This window comes from Macrobrachium rosenbergii, chromosome 25 (genome assembly GCF_040412425.1).
Source record: "Macrobrachium rosenbergii isolate ZJJX-2024 chromosome 25, ASM4041242v1, whole genome shotgun sequence".
Taxonomy (NCBI): Eukaryota; Metazoa; Arthropoda; class Malacostraca; order Decapoda; family Palaemonidae; genus Macrobrachium; species Macrobrachium rosenbergii.
Window position 1 is genome coordinate 49,563,260 of NC_089765.1, and position 19,114 is coordinate 49,582,373.

General features: G+C 41.2%; 1 protein-coding gene across 1 annotated transcript; it reads right to left on the bottom strand.

The window, feature by feature from the left end:
• LOC136852259 (uncharacterized) lies at positions 1-3,295 on the bottom strand. Its single transcript, XM_067126713.1, has 5 exons — positions 3,113-3,295; positions 2,389-2,556; positions 2,009-2,206; positions 519-1,817; positions 1-327 (listed from the first exon to the last, which is right to left on the bottom strand). Exons 1-5 carry the CDS (start codon positions 3,293-3,295, stop codon positions 1-3), a joined length of 2,175 nt encoding a protein of 724 aa, XP_066982814.1.
• Between the last annotated feature and the right edge of the window lie 15,819 nt (positions 3,296-19,114).

A 19,114-nucleotide genomic window follows, 5' to 3' on the forward strand; every position in this document is an offset into this window, starting at 1 on the left:
CTAAATTTTGCATATTTTCCCCAATGCATCCGAAGGAACCTGACACACTAAGTCATCGGACTCCTCCGGAGGTACATCAACTACCACAGACACGGGTTCATACACAATCGCTAAGGGATCACCACACTTGCCAACATAAGGCTTTAAACGATTAATATGAAATATTCTACATTTACGGCTTGAACCGGGAGCCTCAATCTCATAGTTAACATCAGACAACTTCCTCAGAACCTTCCAAGGACCCTTATACCTCGGCTCGAGAAAACTGTCCGGATCCATACTCAATACCAATACTAATTCCCCAGGTTCAAATGAACGAACCTTAACCTTTTATCGAAATTTTCCTTCATTCGGGATTGAGACTGTTCCAAATTCTCCTGGCAAACTTCCAGGCATTCAACATCCTCTAGACCTTAAGTCTTCCACCAACCCTCCAACTTTTACTTCCCCCTTCCTTTTTTGGATTTTAGCATTTCAAACATAATTTCTAACGGTCCTCGAACTTTGTGCCCAAATACCAACTCGAAAGGAGCTACACCTGTAGAAGAGTTAGGGTGATTTCTAATAGCGAAGAGGGCAAAAGGGAGGGCTTTGTCCCACTCGCTACCAGAATCATAACAATGTTTCTTAAGTACAGACTTGAGGGTTTGATGAAACCTTTCCACCAAACCTTGACTCTCCGGATGATAAGGTACGCTGGTAATGTGCTGAATGGCCAGTTCAGCACATTTACCCCTAAATACCTTACTCGTGAAATTCGTCCCACAGTCGGTCTGAATTACACGAGGGAGACCATACCTGGAAAAGAAATCCATTAACTTTTCAAAAACAAACTTTGAAGTAATACGCCTCATAGGTATAGCTTCAGGAAAACGAGAGGCTCTATCCATGATAGTTAGTAAATATACATAACCAGTTTTAGTCTTGGGTAAAGGACCCACCACATCAATAACCAACTCTGAAAATGGTTCACCTATGGCAGGTATGGGATGCAACGGGGCTTTAGGAATACCCTGGTTCGGCTTCCCCATGACTTGACAAGTTTCGCACTCTCTGATGAACTGCTTCACACTCAGTTTCATTCCAGGCCACCAGAAATATCTAGCCAAACTGTGGAAAGTTTTCAACATGCCCAAATGACCTGAAAAGAAATTTGTGTGAGCTAATTCCAACACAGATTTTCTGAACTGAGACGGCACTATGATCTGTTCAACACGACCAGTTTTATTTACATCATCAGTGGCGGGACGACTAAACCTGTATAAAAGACCTCTTACAATACCAAACCTAGGCTTAGTCAGATCCTCGACATCACCCAAATCAAAATTAAATTCATCTTTCTGAGCTTTAATAAAAGCAGCTCTGTCACAATCAAAGTTAAAAGGTCTAACTACATCACTTACACTACTCTCTACTGACCCGGGCCTTTCTACATCTAACTTTACACTACTTAACATTAAGTCATCATCATTATCTTCATCAAGTAAATTAGCAGCTCTTGCTGCGGACCGAGTAGTTACAGTCACGGGACTGGCATTAACGGACAATATAGGGAACAGCTCCCGACCTTCACTATCCAGCATGTCATTCCCCAGGATACCATCAATTCCAGGGATAGGCAGACTATCCACCACAGCTAACTCAGTTATCCGATCATATCCTGGAAAAGACAAGTGGACGTTAACCAAAGGAGCAGACACAACTGAATCTGGGAAACCTCCCAACACTACAAAATTACCAGTATACTTAGTACCACCATTCAAAGTAGTCTTCAAAATCAACGACCGGGCAGAACCGGTGTCCCTAAGAAACTTAACCTGGACAACACAGTCGTCACAAATCAACTTTCCAGGCCATACATATTTATCAAACTCAAGTCACAATTGATCATTAGGAACATCTTTGACATTACTACCTACACTACTACTGTCTACTACAGATCTGTCTACAGCACTACTATTTACGTTAGACCTATCAGGAGTTACAGCCACAGGACTTTGATCATTACGTTCCAGGTAACGTCGACGAGTATTGCATTGGCTTTGGAAATGCCCTGGTTTGTTGCACCAGTAGCAAGTTCCTCGATGACCTGAACCTCTGTTTCCATTATTATTAGACCTGGTAGTACCCTTATTAGGGTAACCCCTATTAACAAAAACTCTAGGGGGAGGAGACTCTCCTTGGACTCTACCCATATCCCTACCACCTGAAAAAGAATTAGGGTTAACATTTTTAGGGGTGTGGGGAATCGATAAAGAGGCTTCTCCTCTACTACCACCACTGGGGGAGTGAAGAAGAAGGGTTATTCAACATTTTATAATTGAAATTTCCACTACCAGACCGATGAGTCAACACATACTCATCCGCTAACTGAGCGGCATTACTCACTTTAGTAGCCTTTACCTCCTCTAGGTATACCCTCAACTCCCTGCTACAGGCTTTCTTAAATTCTTCAAGGAGCAGCAGTTCACGTAACGCCGCGAAAGTGACGACCTGTCGACTCTTTAGCCAGTCGTCGAACTGTTCCTCCTTGATGCGGGCAAACTCGACAAAGGACTGTGCAGGGAGTTTAGTGTAATTACGAAACCTGAGGCGATAGGCCTCAGGGACCAGATCATACGCTTTCAAAACCAAGCTCTTAACTTTTTGATAGTCCCGAGCTACTCCCTCCTCCAAGGCATTATATACCCGAATTGCCTTGCCAACCAACCTACACTGGATAAGAACTGTCCACATCTCTGTGGGCCAAGACAATCGAGGTAGACACACGCTCAAACGCCTTGAAGAACTCTGGGACGTTCTTCTCATCAAACATAGGCACTAATTTAAGTGCCGCACCTAAATTAAATTTCTCTTCAACCTCTACATTTGGTGAGCTAGCCATATTTGCTCTCTGTAGCTTAGCCATTTCCAAATTTAGATTTACCATCTCCCTCTCATGACGCCTAGCCCTCTCGTTTTCCTCAAACTCAATCTTACGCAACTCTATGCGTTTACATATTAATTTAAATTCCCTGTCCTCCTTAGATTCACCCAAAACATTAGAAAGGGGACAGGTTCCACTGGTACAGAATTAAGAGGCAAAAAGGATTATTAGACAAATTCCCACTACCTTTAAGGAAACCTTAGGAAAGTTTGCAGGACCTTCATACAGGGTACCGATACGAGGAGGATCCTCAAACAAGGTTAGACCAACTGCCACACTCACATTGTCACTATCCACTTCCACACTCCCTTCACCAACACTTCCTAAATCACTCTCCCTATCGCTAACCAAATGCTCTGCGTCAGCCATATCCTGACTAACCTTACTCCTGACTAACAACAAAACTTCCTTCTTCGAGTCCGAAGACTTCACCACAATACCCAACCACCGTGCACACTCTATTAAATGTTTCTTATTCAAAACCGGCAGATGCTTCAAACAATCAGCCGACCCCAAAAACTCGGCCGGATCAAAAATAAATTCCTCCATGATGCAAAATTAAATAATTCGGGGGGGAAGGCAACAATACTCAACAAGGCAACAAATATTGAAGCGATCACTGAGTGCCGCTCCACAGACCCAATCACTGAACACCCTGAGCTCTCAATCCTGTCACGGTCGCCAATTATTACGACCCTTTGTGAGGGCCATAAGTGCAAGTTCTTAAAGCACCAGTAAAGAGAGGGCAGTAATAGTGTCCAATAAATAAAGGTCAATGGAGACGAAAACACGAGAAAAACTTAACAATATTTATTACACAAAGCAAAAAAAATAAACAGTCAGCCTTGTGACTACAGGACAAAATATGCAGTCCTTAAATAAATCCAGTAGGATTACCTAATCTCTAAAACTAAATCCCTAAGACAACAGAAAAATAGCACATAAGCAGTATAAAATAAGGGCCCAAATAACATACCTATAACTAAATAAGGTTAGGAAGGAAGGAGGAGACATACAGAAAGAAAACACTTAAATTCCTACCTAATATTATAAAACTAAACTTTAACATTAATAATAATAACAGTAATAATAGTAATAAAAATAATAATGAGAAAAAACACCAAAACTAAGGAATAGCTCCTCACAGTTTATAGGGGGAACAAAGGGTTACACCCACACTTATTGGCGTCTAGTGGTGCTAGGCTGAGGGTCATAGCACCGGGAACTCTGACACGGTCTCACAGCAAGCAACCAGGGACGGCGTCACTCAACAGGTCACAGCTATCGGAGGGAGTTCTGGAGCACAGGTAGCAACAGGGTATACTACTGGTAGTGACACCCTGAAATAAATACCAAGAGGACAATACCTGTTCACAGACTCCCTACGTTCCTCCTCGGGCCACAGTGCCCCCACAACTGCCGCACTGATGAAGAAGACGTCCTGGAGGATGCAGAGGCGCCCTTCCTGCGTCCACTCGGAACGGGAATAATTCCTTGCGTCGTCCTGAGCCCGCAGGAAGTCCACACCACACACAAACACTAGCCTAGGGTAGGCTACAATAGCTCAGAAAGCCGTGGGTGGCACAGGAACTGAGCCCACAGCGCAAAAGGTAATCCAAACGATCCAATAAGCGGCTAAATGTGTGGGAGGCATGCAAGTCAGGCCCGTACTGACTAGAGGACGAATCATACCCTCCGAAGAAAACTTTTGTCTCCAAGGACGACCACCGTAAAAACACGAGACGAAACTGCCAGTCAACACTCCAGAGTCCATGGCAGCTCTCACCCACATCAAAAGAAACAATAGAGGAGTTAGGAGTAAACTTTTACACACTCCAATGCTGGGGAGGAGGCCACCAAATGTCTTTAGCAACACAGCCTTGTCACAAGCAAAACCAAACTTAATTAAAGAAAATCACAAGGCTGAAACTAACATAAAATTAATGACAATTACGTTAATACCTGATAATATATATATATATATATATATATATATATATATATATATATATATATATATATATATATATATAAAACTTTAATTATTGCTGTTTCGGTAACTTTATTCTTTATTTTTCATTGATAAGATTGTTTTTGCGGCATTCAGAAAATCTGTACCCTCGAAAGTCCAAACTAACATTCTCTGTCTCTCTCTCTCTCTCTCTCTCTCTCTCTCTCTCTCTCTCTCTCTCTCTCTCAAGCGATACATTCTCTCTTTCAGTATGACGCACCAAACCCTTTTTATGCATCTTTTGATACCTCTCTATCAGTAAACAGATTAGAATTTTAACTCCCTCTTGTCGTACGTTTCCTTGTTAATCACGCCTTTACCTCGAGTTCAATCTATTCACTGTGACGTGCAGATAAGCAATCATAATTATCGCCCTAGGCTTGTCAATCCTTCCATCACCTGTTAAGCTGCATTCCTCAACAGATACGCTTTGTTTGTCATCAACGACTCGACGATAATGAAGAGAACATTCTCAGTCTCTTTGTGGGTGGAAACCATTGCATAAAATTAGACCTTGTTAACCATACAAAAATGTTTGAATGCACACTTCGTACGCAGGGGAGAAGTAAATACCGTAAGAGGCCTTCATATTTTATGCATGAAAACGCAAAGGAAATGTCCTTGGTAGCTAACGCTCACCAGACCACCGGTTACTGATCCTTGACTTTGGGCCAAGGATACGTTATGTTATGGTGATCAGAACCCCAGTAGTTCTGCCTCATTGTTACTGATGTTTTATGATCGCAGTAGGGAGGGTTAGAGCTGCTATATATATATATGTATATATATATATATATATATATATATATATATATATATATATATATATATATATATATATATATATATATATATATATATATATATATATATATATAATATTGTATGTATGTATGTATGTATGTATGTATATGTACATATATATAATATATATACATATACAAACACAAACACAAACACAAACACACACATATATATATATATATATATATGTGTGTGTGTGTAATATGTTACCAAACTGCACGTGACAAATGTATACGTAGATAACCATATGAAAGGTGAAAATTACAGACCAAGTACCCAAAAACGCTTGGTACCTGGTCTGAAATTTTCACCTTTCAAATGGTTATTTACGTATATATTTGTCACGTGCACTCTGATAACTTATTACACATATACACATTATATATGTATATATGTATATATATATATATATATATATATATATATATATATATATATATATATATATATATGTGTGTGTGTGTGTGTGTGTGTGTGTGTGTGTGTGTGTGTGTGTATGTTTGGTCTTTGACGATCAGAATTGATCTCACCCTGGGGCATCTTCGCCGACAAAGCGTCACTGAAATGGGGGTTTAGTTTTTACCAGGGATGGGCCCTTCCCCATTCTCTGCTTTGTTAGCTAGCCAAGAGCCTATGGCGTCTCTGCTTTTTTGCAGAAAACAGATGATTCCTTTGCAGAGTCCAGAAACCAGTTATTTTGCAATATTTAAATAATAACATTTTAAGTTTTACCGCGAAAATGCAGCCGAAAAACTGATGTAGATCCTTCTTTACCTTTGTCACCGTTGGACCAGACACCGGTTTCACTTAAGGCCATGATGGCGTCACCTTAAAGCACCCGATATTTTTAAGATTTATCTTATAACACAGATCAATTACAATTTTTGAATGTTCTTAAAACAGTTACCGATACGAATTACGCTTCGAAGTTCAATATTTACACACGAAATTAGCAGGACGACCGGATGTACTGTACAGTAAACGAACACACGCACACTACTGTAGGCACACTACGAAGAAGTAGACACACCGTACATCTGGCACGTCACCTGCTTTCCCGCCCCCCCGCCCACCCGTTAAGCAAATGTCAGCCGTTAACTTTTCACATTGTTTCATTCTATATTATTATAAAATTATTATAATTTACATTTAGTATTATTTATTCACATAATTCACTTACATAATTGTTTCTTTGTTGAATCATATTATAAATTAATCATTCATTCTGTTTTTATTTTCCTTAGCGTAAGTTTGCCATTTGCCGTTGTAAAGAAGCTTTTTGATTTAATTAATAGACTTACAGCTATCTAAAACAACATTAAAAATATCTGACCCCAAATGACCTTAATTCGACCTTTTGGTTTTCAAAGATGTTGACATTTTGGGTTTAAGTAATACTTTAACCTTAAGAAATGGACGGAATTATAATAAGTAGGTCAGCTACCAAATGTTCCCGGAAGTTCAAACGGGAACATAAATTGATGAATTTAAGTAGAATTTGTTAAGTTCCCGCAACTTTTCCAATTAAGTATTACTTCTAGAAGGAGAGAGAGAGAGAGAGAGAGAGAGAGAGAGAGAGAGAGAGAGAGAGAGAGAGAGAGAGAGAGAGAGAGACGCACCGAGTACATTCAATTTTGAGGACTGAGTCCAATCGTATCCCACATTCTTCATCGACTGACAAAAAAAAAAAAAAAAAAAAAAATTAATGGTAGTTATTTTCCAGTGAAGGCCTCTGGTTACGAAATGAATTTTATTTTAGGAGAACAATGCTCATGTTAACTAAATAAATTCGTTTAATGAAATCAAAATATTTTGAAACGATCCAAGATTCACGCGAGGCCTAAATTAGTGACAGCATTTTGTTGTGCAGTCCATGAACAGGTGGTCAAGACAAGGTTTGTCTGTGAGGAAACAGAAGACGGAGGACACACGATGACGTCAGACCTTCCCTGACCTCGAACAGATACAGCGAATGGCATCATGTCATGTCATGTCATATCAGGAAAAGGATGAACATTCCTCTGGTTAAACTCCCACTCACCAAATCACCGCTCGCATCTGACCCCTTCAGGTCTCTTGCAACTTCTACAGATATCCCTGACACCCCCTTTTTTTAAGAAGAAATGTTGTCAGTCACACCCTTTGCCTTCCTCTCAGGGCTTAGAACTTATATTAGAGCATTATGACCCTTATACCCAAACTATATTCTTAGAACTGGGCGTATTCCGCGGAATACTTCGCTTGTTTGAATACCGTTACGTACAAAAGAAACGTCAGTCCTTTAGATCATCCTCAGAGACAATATTGCAGTCGACACGAGGCGTTTTTCCCTTTCTCTAAAAGATAAACATCTAACTCACGTGTTTATGTTTGTGTGTGTGTGTGTGTGTGTGTGTGTGTGTGTGTGTGTGTGTTGAAGTTTACATTCCTCCCTGCCCGCTATTTCAAAGCAAACATGAGTGCAGACGCTCTTAAGTATTTTCATAAGTATTTGCATACAAACTGGAAGCTGGATTCTAGGATTCCAGGATCCATGACTCCTGGAGCCTTTGACGGCGAAGAAGAACAAACATCAACAGAGACGCAGCGTCAAGCGAAGGATTTAATATCCTTCCATATCACTGCTCCTTCATTCTGGTGACCCTCCTAAATCGGTATAAAACCCAGAGTTGACGATTTGATGAAATTTGAGGCTAAAAAGCCAAGCACTGGGGAACACATTCGGCCATTCACCGCTTCAGACACTGAAAAGAAGGAGTTGGAGTGGTTGGATAGGAAGTTAAAAGAGACCCAGAAAATAAAGGAGATGAAGTACAAGGATCTAAAGGTGGAATTGGGAGAAAACCCCACAGTTGTACTAAGTAGTAATAGTCAGAGAGGTTGGACAGCAAGACTGACGGAAGGACCCTAATAAAAAATATACTGCTGTGAGATTACTAACTGCTGACCAGATTCAGTTAAAACAATGCGATAAGATTTAATTAGCTTTGTTGAATTAGATCATTTAAGAAGAATACTAACTGAGAAAAGAGGAAAAGGAATTTTGTAATTATTAGTAAATCTTATGTGTAATGAAACAAATGCATTGTTACCAACTCAATTCATTGAGAATTTACAAAAGCATGTCATGACCTCATCCATTACAACATTATGTAGAGTTCGACGTCAAGCACTGACACAGAAAGTTCCTTGCTTGTACAAACAAAGAACAAAATCAGCGGGCGTACTGATACAAGAACTTATATACGATGTGACCGATTTCTAAGAAGACCTTCTTCCACTCAGCAGCAAAAACAAACAAACAAACAACCAAACACAGAAGCAACTTCATAAACATCCACAGAGCATCTGCCTCATACATACACAAGAAATTCTGGCCCACTTCCTCTGGGACAGAGCCCACGAAATCCTCCCTCGGTGGCTTTGGGCCTTCTGGGCCCATTGAGGGCCACCACGGGCCCTTAGGAGGATCAGGAGGGCAAGGAAGGAAGAAAACGGGAACACAGGAGGCGGCCGTGTAGAAGAAACAGAAACAACTGTAGATCTGCACACATGGAGGCACTTTTTTGAAAGGAGTTATCAGACGTAAAACATTTTCAAGTCAAACAAAGTTTGCTGCCACTGAGATGAAGGGAAGAGGAGGGAAAAGCGTAAATGGCCAGTTTTCTAGAGGCAAACATTAGCTTCACTTTGCAGACAGACCCTAGACCTAGTGTTAAAAATTTCAGTCAGCGATCGCAAGTGGAGAATTAACCTTTGGCATGTACTGATAATCGTATCAAGAACTTATTAGGGCTACCACTAAGCTGACGACTGTATCAACATCTTTTCTAGGACCCACCCTGCTCTTCCCAGGACACACCCATTCCTTCCTCCCAGACAACACTATTCCTTTTCCGGGTCTACCTCTTTCCGGGGCCAACCATACCTTTTCAAGGGACTCACCCTTTCTTTTCCAGGACCTACCCAACCTTTCCAGGAAACACTTTTTCCAGGACCCACTCCTCCTTTTCCATGACCAACCTCTCCTCTTCGAGGACCCACTCCTCTTCTTCCTGGGTGCCTCGTTGCTGCCAGCAATAAAACCCGACCACTCATCTGAAACTGCTGACAGCATGTCCACTGCTCATGGGCTGGGTCTTATTAAAACCCCGACTCCCTCCCTTCTCCTCCCTCCTACCATCCCCCTCCCCAGCCCACACCCCACCCCTCACCCCTTCCTCTCGATGAGGAAATATTGGGGAATTTGAAGGACGTGCCTTGTTCCATAGATCCTGGGTCGATGAGGAGGCCATCTGTGGACTAAATATGAAAATACTGGGCGATTTCATATTTTCTCGATTACTGTCACGATCATTTCTGTCAGATATATAGATGAAAATTTGAGGGGCATCTAAATTTAAGATTTATTTATATATCTATTTGTTTATTTATTTATTTATAATTTTTTATGAGAGGCATACAAGGTTACAGAGATCACATATACATCAGAGTTTAAAAATGAAATCTTTTATTAGTTTCCTTATTCTGTTTTAGGAAGAGGATTCCCAAATATTTTGTCTTTCATCACTCTGAGAATTCTCTCGTGCATATATTAGCTTTTGCTCCCTAACCATAGCTCAGGTACATTGCAATTCGTCCCTCTCAGGATGCCAAAATAATCGTCTGTTCTCATACGAACGAACGAGGAATATATTCAATGAACTTCCCAATTCACCAGGATATACATGATCTGCTTTAAGCGAGAGAAAGAGAGATAGGGAGAAACGAAAATGGTGAGAGACTAAAGCATGAAATAGAGAGAGAGAGAGAGAGATCTGAAATCAAAATGCCACCATAAATGATCGAAAACCTCATTAAGCTCGACAAACCCCTAAGAGCTGATGATCTTCTGAATAAAATCATCTGCCGTGATGACGATGAAATGAATCTTTCGTAAAAAAAAAAAAATATAGAAAACGGGAATAAAGTGGAATGTCGGCTATTGACAGAATGAGGCTGAAGAAAATGAAGTGACAAGGCTTCAAGGTGCAGACTGACACTTGGAAAGATTCTATGACACCCGTTACCTTGCAGTGAGAGAGGGGAGGGGGAGGAGGGATGGAGGCAGAGGGGAAACCCCAAAAAAAGTCATGGCTCAAACAACAAAGAAGTGTCAAAGGACAAGAGGTTTATCTATGGAACTAGCTGTTAACCAAAAATAACAGGTGCCTTCTCTCTCTCTCTCTCCCTCTCTCTCTCTTTATTACCCTCATAGCCTGTAGAATCATCTAGTTCACAACTGGAAGCCCTGAGTTCGATTCTCAAACAAGACGAGGGGGAACAGATAGAAGAGTTCCCTACAAACTGGTGGACTCCTTGACCAAGATGTGGAATTATATACCTAGCTTTAGACGACTGCGTGGGTCGCAGCTGGGTTGGAAAGAGAGAAAGAGAGGAGACAGAAAATTTGACGTGAGGTTCACTGCTCCGTCTAAATGAGTACTAGTCGGGAGGGCCTCGATGAGGTAGTCTGTCTGTTGTCACATTCTGAATTCTTCTCATATGAACAATACGAAAAAGATCGGTAAACAAAAAGTTGTTTCTGTCTGTGAGGAAGGAATATACCCTACCCGAAATCACAAATCCACGAGGCAGAGTAATGGAACAGATAATTCATCTGATGAATGAGCCAAAAAACTAATGGCTTCAAACCGTTACATTAGAATTAATCAATAAAAAAACAATAAAACATCGCAAATGACTATATACCATCAGGGCTGGTATCTAATGATCATCAGTCTCTATTTGAATATAATTAACGAATGTTATCAGTATTCAAGAAATCTGCAAATTTTCTCTATCTCAAATACTAACCATTTCATTCCTGTATTCGGGAGCATGCGCACAAGGCACAGGAGAATTCGAAGATATTGGGCGGGGGGGGGGGGGGAGATGTCATGAATCTCGCACAGTGACTGAGTGAATGACTTAGTGTTATCACGGTGACAGGTCTCAATGAGAGCATGAATCAATGATGGAGTCTCGAGTTTATTTCAACTTCAAGTCAACAACAAAATTTTTATATCTAAAACACATTGCTCCTTCAAAATTCTATTGACATAATAAACTGAGAGAATTTATTGACAAAATCATTGACTTCATTTATTCACAGAATTTAAGTCTAAAATAATTGACCTCAGTAATAAGATCTGAAGAAGGTCTCAGATTTAGATCGATGCTTCAGTTTTCAGGAAGTTTGCTGTGAAGACAGTTGCAAATATATGCCAATATTAAGTGGTCACTGAATGCTAACTTCACTCTCTTCTTCTTTCTTCTTCTCTTATAACTCTATGGACTTTTTTCAACACAATGGATATGCTTTCCTAAATAACTGCTGAGAGAGAGAGAGAGAGAGAGAGAGAGAGAGAGAGAGAGACAGGTGCCTGAATGGAAGGGTACAAAGGGGGTGCGGGTGGGGGTGGTAGGGTTTGTATGGTAGATATGGGCAGGGTAGGGGAGGCGGGGGGAATGTATGTGAGGTGGATGTGTAAGGCAGATAAGGGAGGAGGTGTTAATTCTAGAGGTGGTCTGCATGGGGAGGGCCGGGAAGGGAGTTATGGCAGTCTGGCACCACGTATCGTCACCGATGCCACGCGCACAGCCAGAATTTGTAAACCAGCATACGCCGAGAAAATAAGCCCGCCCAGCTGGATACGTGTCACGGGATGATGCTGATGCATGTATTATAGTGCGCCGCAAATGTACGCACCATGCAGGTGACGTGACGCACCAACAAGCGTAGCGCAGGCAGAAGTAGTGCGGCAGAGCATCGAACACCAACGCATGGTATACCGCTGTCACGTTGGCCTCATCGCATCGCGGGTTAAACCCCAGCTATATAAGTAAGGGCCGGCAGCTGCACATGTGAGGCCAGTCAATGCCGCACACACAGCGCCAAGACATACTCTACCAACGCTGGTGCTAACATGGACAACATAGCTGAAATGCGTCAACTTATAGCTATAGCAAGTAGGGATAGAACAGAAATGTTGCCATATGTCATTGAATATGTGCACGTCATGTTATTGCTGGAGCTTGCAATGATTGCTGCAAAGCACACAGAGCAGAAAAAGGTGGCCATGAAGGTGTAGGCGTGGTCGTACCTGCAGAAAAGGATGGAGCAAGGCCACAGACAACCTGATGGAGGAGTTGTCAACCAAGCCCCAGACCTGTACAGAAATTTTACCCGATTACAAGCACCTCTAATGAAATGTTGAACTGGGTCACACCCTACATTCAGAAGAAAGTGACATTCTGGAGGAAACCCATTGAGCCAGGCCTACGTGTTGCTATCACCCTACGCTTCCTTACAGGTGATTCATACAAGAGTCTGCACATACTCGTTCCGGGTAGCCCACAACACCATTAGTCACATCGCATCAGAGACCTGCAGGGCCATTGTTGCCGCTTTCAGAGAGGAACTGCAGGTGCCAGCACCTGAAGCGTGGCAGGAGGTTGCACGGGGTTGTGAGGAACGGTGAAATTTCCAGCACGTAATTGGAGCTATAGATGGGAAACACAGCTACGTAACCCTCCCAAGGGCGGTACGTTACTTCAACTACAAGAAGTTCTACCCATGGTATTACTTGCAGTTGCTGATGCTTCATACAGTTCCTATATCACGACGTGGTGCCATTGGGTCAGAGTCAGACGGTAGTGTATTTGCCCAGATCCAACTGGCAGAAATGTTACAAAGAGAGCGCAAGCTTCCCTAACCGGATGCCCTGCCAGGTCAACCTAATGGATCTCTGTGCCCACTTAAGGCTGGCGATGATGCCTTCCCTGAGGAATTACTCTTGGCGAAGCCCTACCCCAAAAGAGGACTTAGCAAGGAGGAACGGGATTTACAACTACAGGTTGGTAGGTGCATGCAGGACGGTGGAGAACGCCTTTTGGGATTCCTGGGCAACAGATCCCGAGAATTCCACACTGCAATATGCTTGGAAGCCTGACCATATAGAGCCATTAGCATAACCGCATGTTCTGCACCAATATGATCATAAGAAGAAATGCACGAAGACAAGAAGGAGATCAGGAGCACCCCTGTCACACATGCTGTCGTCCCTGGTAGCTGGAGTGAGCACCGTCCTTAGGAGCAGCCCTTCCAATCGACCGGCAACACTGCAACGAGGGATGCAAAGGAACAGCGTAACATACTGAAGGGAAGGCTTTTCTACTCTGGCTGAAGGCTCTCCAGGCACTGGCAGGAGAACATGATTTAGTTACTTCCTGCATACCTGATTGTTGTAATTACTTAAATGTCTGTTCCTGCATTTATTTGGACTTATTTAAAATTCACAATGTATCAATTCAGGATTATTTTGCCCTGTATTTGTGTACTTCTGTTTGTTTTAGTTGATTGAAGAAAGATATTGCTCAAATCCATGATATATTACTCTCATCAATACTGGTAATTGGGAAGAGTGATATGGACATGACATTGCAAATGTATGTTTAATCAATATGAAACAAACATACATATAAATAAAAGAAAGTAGATGTACATTTTGTTCTTTTAATAATTTCTAACATGAATTTATTCTGATATGATAATTTATCATTTTGAAAGTAAATACCTTCTTAACATTGTTTCATTCTGACATGATAATTCTATCGGCTTTTTAAAGTACCTTCTCTTACTTGTTTCATTCTGATGTGATAATTTATGTTCTTGAAAGTATCTGTTTTGCATTTACATTGTTGATATTCTGATATGAAAATCTCTAATCTTTGAAACCACCTTCTCCCCCGATATTTCCAGACGTTTTATATGATTTGCTAATATTTTAACTGTTGTCATTTTGTTTCTGTGCACATATGTTACATAAAGTATTTTGAACTTATTTCAAAGTCAGTAATGTATACTGAAATGTTAGTGTATTCGGGTTCATTTTGCCTTCTTTATTTGTGTACTTGTATTATAGCTACTTCATTGAATACATGATATTTGAGCAGAGGATAGAGCTAGACATGATATTGCAAAATATATTTATTTAATATAAAATAAAAACATACACATAAATACAAGCAAAAGGAAAAACAAGAGTATATACATTAACTTTGTAAAATTATTGTTGAATGTCGCCTAAGCCGACAAGTTGCTGAGGTCCTTGGAGTCGATGTCACCAACTGTGCTTGCAGGGAGTGCCAGCTGTCGTGTGAGTGCCCGCTGTTGCTGCGATACCGACAGGCTGGCGGTGAACTGCAGGTGCTCGACGCTCTGGGCTGTCACCGCCATGGTGTGGGTCATCATGGCCCGACTGCTCTCGTGAGCCCTCTTGCGGCATGGATGTACCCTCTGATGGCACCGAGCACCCATTTTCAGTTGCAAACTCAGCTGCTCTGACACCTGTGCGCACTCATCCTCGACCTCTTGAAAAAACTTCCTCCAGAAGAGGACGCGGGGGTTACGAGGAGCTGGCTGCACATTGGTCAGCATATCGTCCCGGAGGGCCTGTGCCCTCGTGAAGGCGACGTCGAACAGCTCGGAAACTTGGTTTTTCCGAACCTTGGTGCTCGCTGGATCAACCGGAGAGGGCGAGGGCGTCGGTGTCGGGGCAGAAGAAACAGGAGCAGCAGGCAGGTCCAGAGCTTGGGCAGGGCAGCAGCACAGGCAGCCTGTAAAAAGAGGAACAACATATAAGGAGAAATGGTATAAATGTACACACCGTATGGAAACCAGGTAATAACGTTATATTCAGTAATAATTAAGCGCATGGAAACACATTAAAAACAGACATACCATCGGAAGTCCCAACACCTTTGGCTTCCTTGACGTACGCACAGGAAGTGGGAAAATGTTGAGAATCCATTTCTCCCGGTCCGCTGGGCCGTCTGCCCGCCCCTTGACCACTTCTTTCTCTCTGCCGTAAGTGCTCAAACGACTCTGAGGGACGTAAACTACGCCCCAGTTCACGGCCGCTCACGGGAGAACAAGATCGCTCCTCTTCGAAGGTCTCAACACCTCTGGCCTTGTCCCCAGAAAGGCTGTGAGGCCTCTTGTTGCAACTCGGCCTCGGTCTCCAGCCACTTCAAACAAGCCTCTCGTTTTTCCAGAGATCACTGACGGGTTCTTCTTCCGTCCTCGACCGTAGCCATCTAGGCCATCTCTCAGGAGTGCCTCGGGTGTCGTCGTCACATCCCCGTGGGCGTTGCTGTCGTCGGTGGTGGCGGCGGGTCGCTTCTCAGAGACCCAGGCAAGGTCCTCTTCCCTCTCCCAGCTCGCCTCCGTCAGAGCCTGCTGTCGGTCGCTGCAGTACCACAGCATTGCTGCCCGAAGGGGGACCATCAGCTTCAGGAGGCTTTGCATAGGGGGCAACTCCAGCTGCCAGGGCTCCTGGAGTTCTCAGGGCCCCTTTCCTGGTCCTCTTCAGCATGGGTCCTTTGGGCATCTTGGCTGCAGTGGACGACGAAGACGGAGGCGCTGATGGAGAGAGCAACAGGATGCTGGCCGGAGAAGCACTGACCTGGAACCGCTGCCTGTCCCTTTTATCCCAGGTCAAAGCGTTGCCACATCTCCGCGGTTGCGGGGGATGCGGCAGCGTTGCCGCTGTCTACTCCCACGCCATTCTGACAGCCACGCGGTGCCCTGGGGCAGCATGGGCTCCCAGGTAAGGGCGTAGCAGCTGCGCGGTCAACCCGCGGGTGGCTCACGCCAGCGGTCGCACGCCACCTGACAGCCGACCTGGCCACCCACGCAGGGTTTTGAGCAGGTCGAAAGGTCGTGCCCCCGGCGCACGGCCAGTGGTCCATATAACGGTCAGTGCTGCACATGGCTGCACTTACACAACACTTACGGTACATCACGTTGTATTTGCGTTGTGTTTACGTACTTTCTGGCTCCGCCCCATTCGTGGCCGTGCGTGGGCATGCGTGCCTTGATACGTGAATGTGTGAACATAGCATTAGATTTGCAGGAGTTACGGGAGAGAGAGAGACGTAGCCTACAGTGAGTGACAGAGGGAATTATGGAACGGCCATGGTGGTTCAATCATGTGTAAAGGAGATACATAAGAAATATTAATTTATTTTTTATTCCTCGTTTATCTAATTTCTCTTTTTAAATCTAATGAGTCTCCTGTTTATATCTACTGAAGTTAATAATTTTTAATTTCAAAGCGAGGCAATCTTGATAAGCTCTTTCATAACGACAAGGCCAAGTCAGTTTTAGTTAATAATAATAATAATAATAATAATAATAATAATAATAATAATAATAATAATAGCTGACTTACACTTAAATTATCATAATTATAACTTTCTTTAACACTAAAAACATATTCCAGTTGTCTCATTATAAAAGTCGAGTAGATAAGAGAGAGAGAGAGAGAGAGAGAGAGAGAGAGAGAGAGAGAGAGAGAGAGAGAGAGAGAGAGTATACCCATGATGGGTTCAAAAGGCAGAACTCACGTAAAGACAATTTGTCACCAAATGTAGCGGGTCTTGACTTAATCTTGTCCCTGGACATAAAGGTGACTACCAGAGCCTCTGAATGTTTTCAAGATGGCCACAACGAGGACCATCACCTCCTTCTCATTCAACCACTCAAGTGGAATAAAACTGGTTGCTTTCACTTTTCCCAGAAGACAGTATTTACTAGATAAATATTTTGGGGGTCCTGTAGACATATATTTTTCGTGTGTCCTCTATGCTTTTCCAAAGGTCACCTCAGGTCACACCCCGCCGGGCAATCCAGTAGGCCCCAATTCCCTAGGGAGGATTTAAGGACACTAAATTATACTTTACACCTGACTGATAATTTTCAAAACTAGCAGCCCTGGGGAGAAACTGTTGTCTTGCTTATATATGTATATGCTGAGTATTATTCATAATTCATAATAGATATATAACCTTATACAATATTTATTTCTAATACATACAAATTTTCAGACTCACATGAATGAAAATATGTATAATACTCTTGCATATATTCATATACATACACAAATCTTACCTATCAATGGCTTGGTAAGATCAAAGTCACACAATAATAAATGCCTGTTTCTTTTTATATTTCCCCACAATAATTACTGAAATAATTTTGTGCTTGCAGTCTCAAAGAATGGTCTGTGGCTGAAAGAATTCTCTCTCTCTCTCTCTCTCTCTCTCTCTCTCTCTCTCTCTCTCTCTCTCTCTCGTGTGGCAGTCACCCAAGTAAGGACGATCACTTTCCCGTTTATTCTTTGCCCAAAATATTAATGAAATCAATAGACTTTTAAAAATCGATTTTCCAATGGTTAATAATCATTCTGCAAACATCGACAAAAAACCTTTTTACTTTCCCTCTTGAAAGAAAAAATGGGAGAGAGAGAAAGAAAGGGGAGATGAAAACCAGTGGAACAGAATTAGAGACAGTCAGGTATTGAATAAAGGAAGGAAGAGAGTTTAATGTTAAAGTTGATCAATACGACGTTGACACTCTTATATATATACAGTATATATATATATATATATATATATATATAGAGTATATATATATATATATATATATGTATATATATACTGTATATATATATATAAGATTATGTGTGTGTGTGTGTGTGTGTGTGTAGCCATTTATATATATATATATATATATATATATATATATATATATATATATATATATATAGGCTATGAGATAATATATATATATATATATATATATATATATATATATATATATATATTTATATATATATATATATATATATATATTATATTATATATATATATATATATATATATATTATATATACATATATACATACATACATTACATACATATATATATATATATATATATATATATATATATATATATATATATATATATATATATATATATATATGTATATATATATATATATATATATATATATATATATATATATATATGTATATATATATATATATATATATATATATATATATATATATATATATATATATATATATCCAAACAGCGGTGGCCACAGCCAGGTATACATCAATGGGGAGGCGGACATAAAGACTTGCTAAAAAGGGTCAATTTATTCCCGACGTTTCGTAATGGCTTCATTACATTTTCGAGGGCTGTATAAAATAAATAACATAAATTACAAAAAGGGTACAAATTTAAATTTAAAATTAAGCACAATGGATTAAAATAAAAAAATTTAAAATAGAAGGGACAATCAAAAGGACAACGTAAAAACAAAACACCCTAAAAATATACAATATAAAAATATAAAAAGTAAGAAGATATGGACCAACCTATTCAGTGGCAATGTTAAAACTAAACAGAAAACGAAAGACTAAGAGAGGTACAGTGTGCCGGCAGAGGTTTGGCTGTTTAACAAGGGGACGAGTCG

What these genes read in the sequence shown, in the direction of transcription:
- LOC136852259 (XM_067126713.1), bottom strand. Translation starts at nt 3,295, where the DNA reads ATGGCTGACGCAGAGCATTTGGTTAGCGATAGGGAGAGTGATTTAGGA. An exon ending in AGGAGGTAAAGGCTACTAAA is followed by an intron (nt 2,207 to 2,388) that starts GTGAGTAATGCC and finishes ATTCTTTTTCAG; the next exon opens with GTGGTAGGGATATGGGTAGA. An exon ending in TCGTCGACGTTACCTGGAAC is followed by an intron (nt 1,818 to 2,008) that starts GTAATGATCAAA and finishes TGTGTTGTCCAG; the next exon opens with GTTAAGTTTCTTAGGGACAC.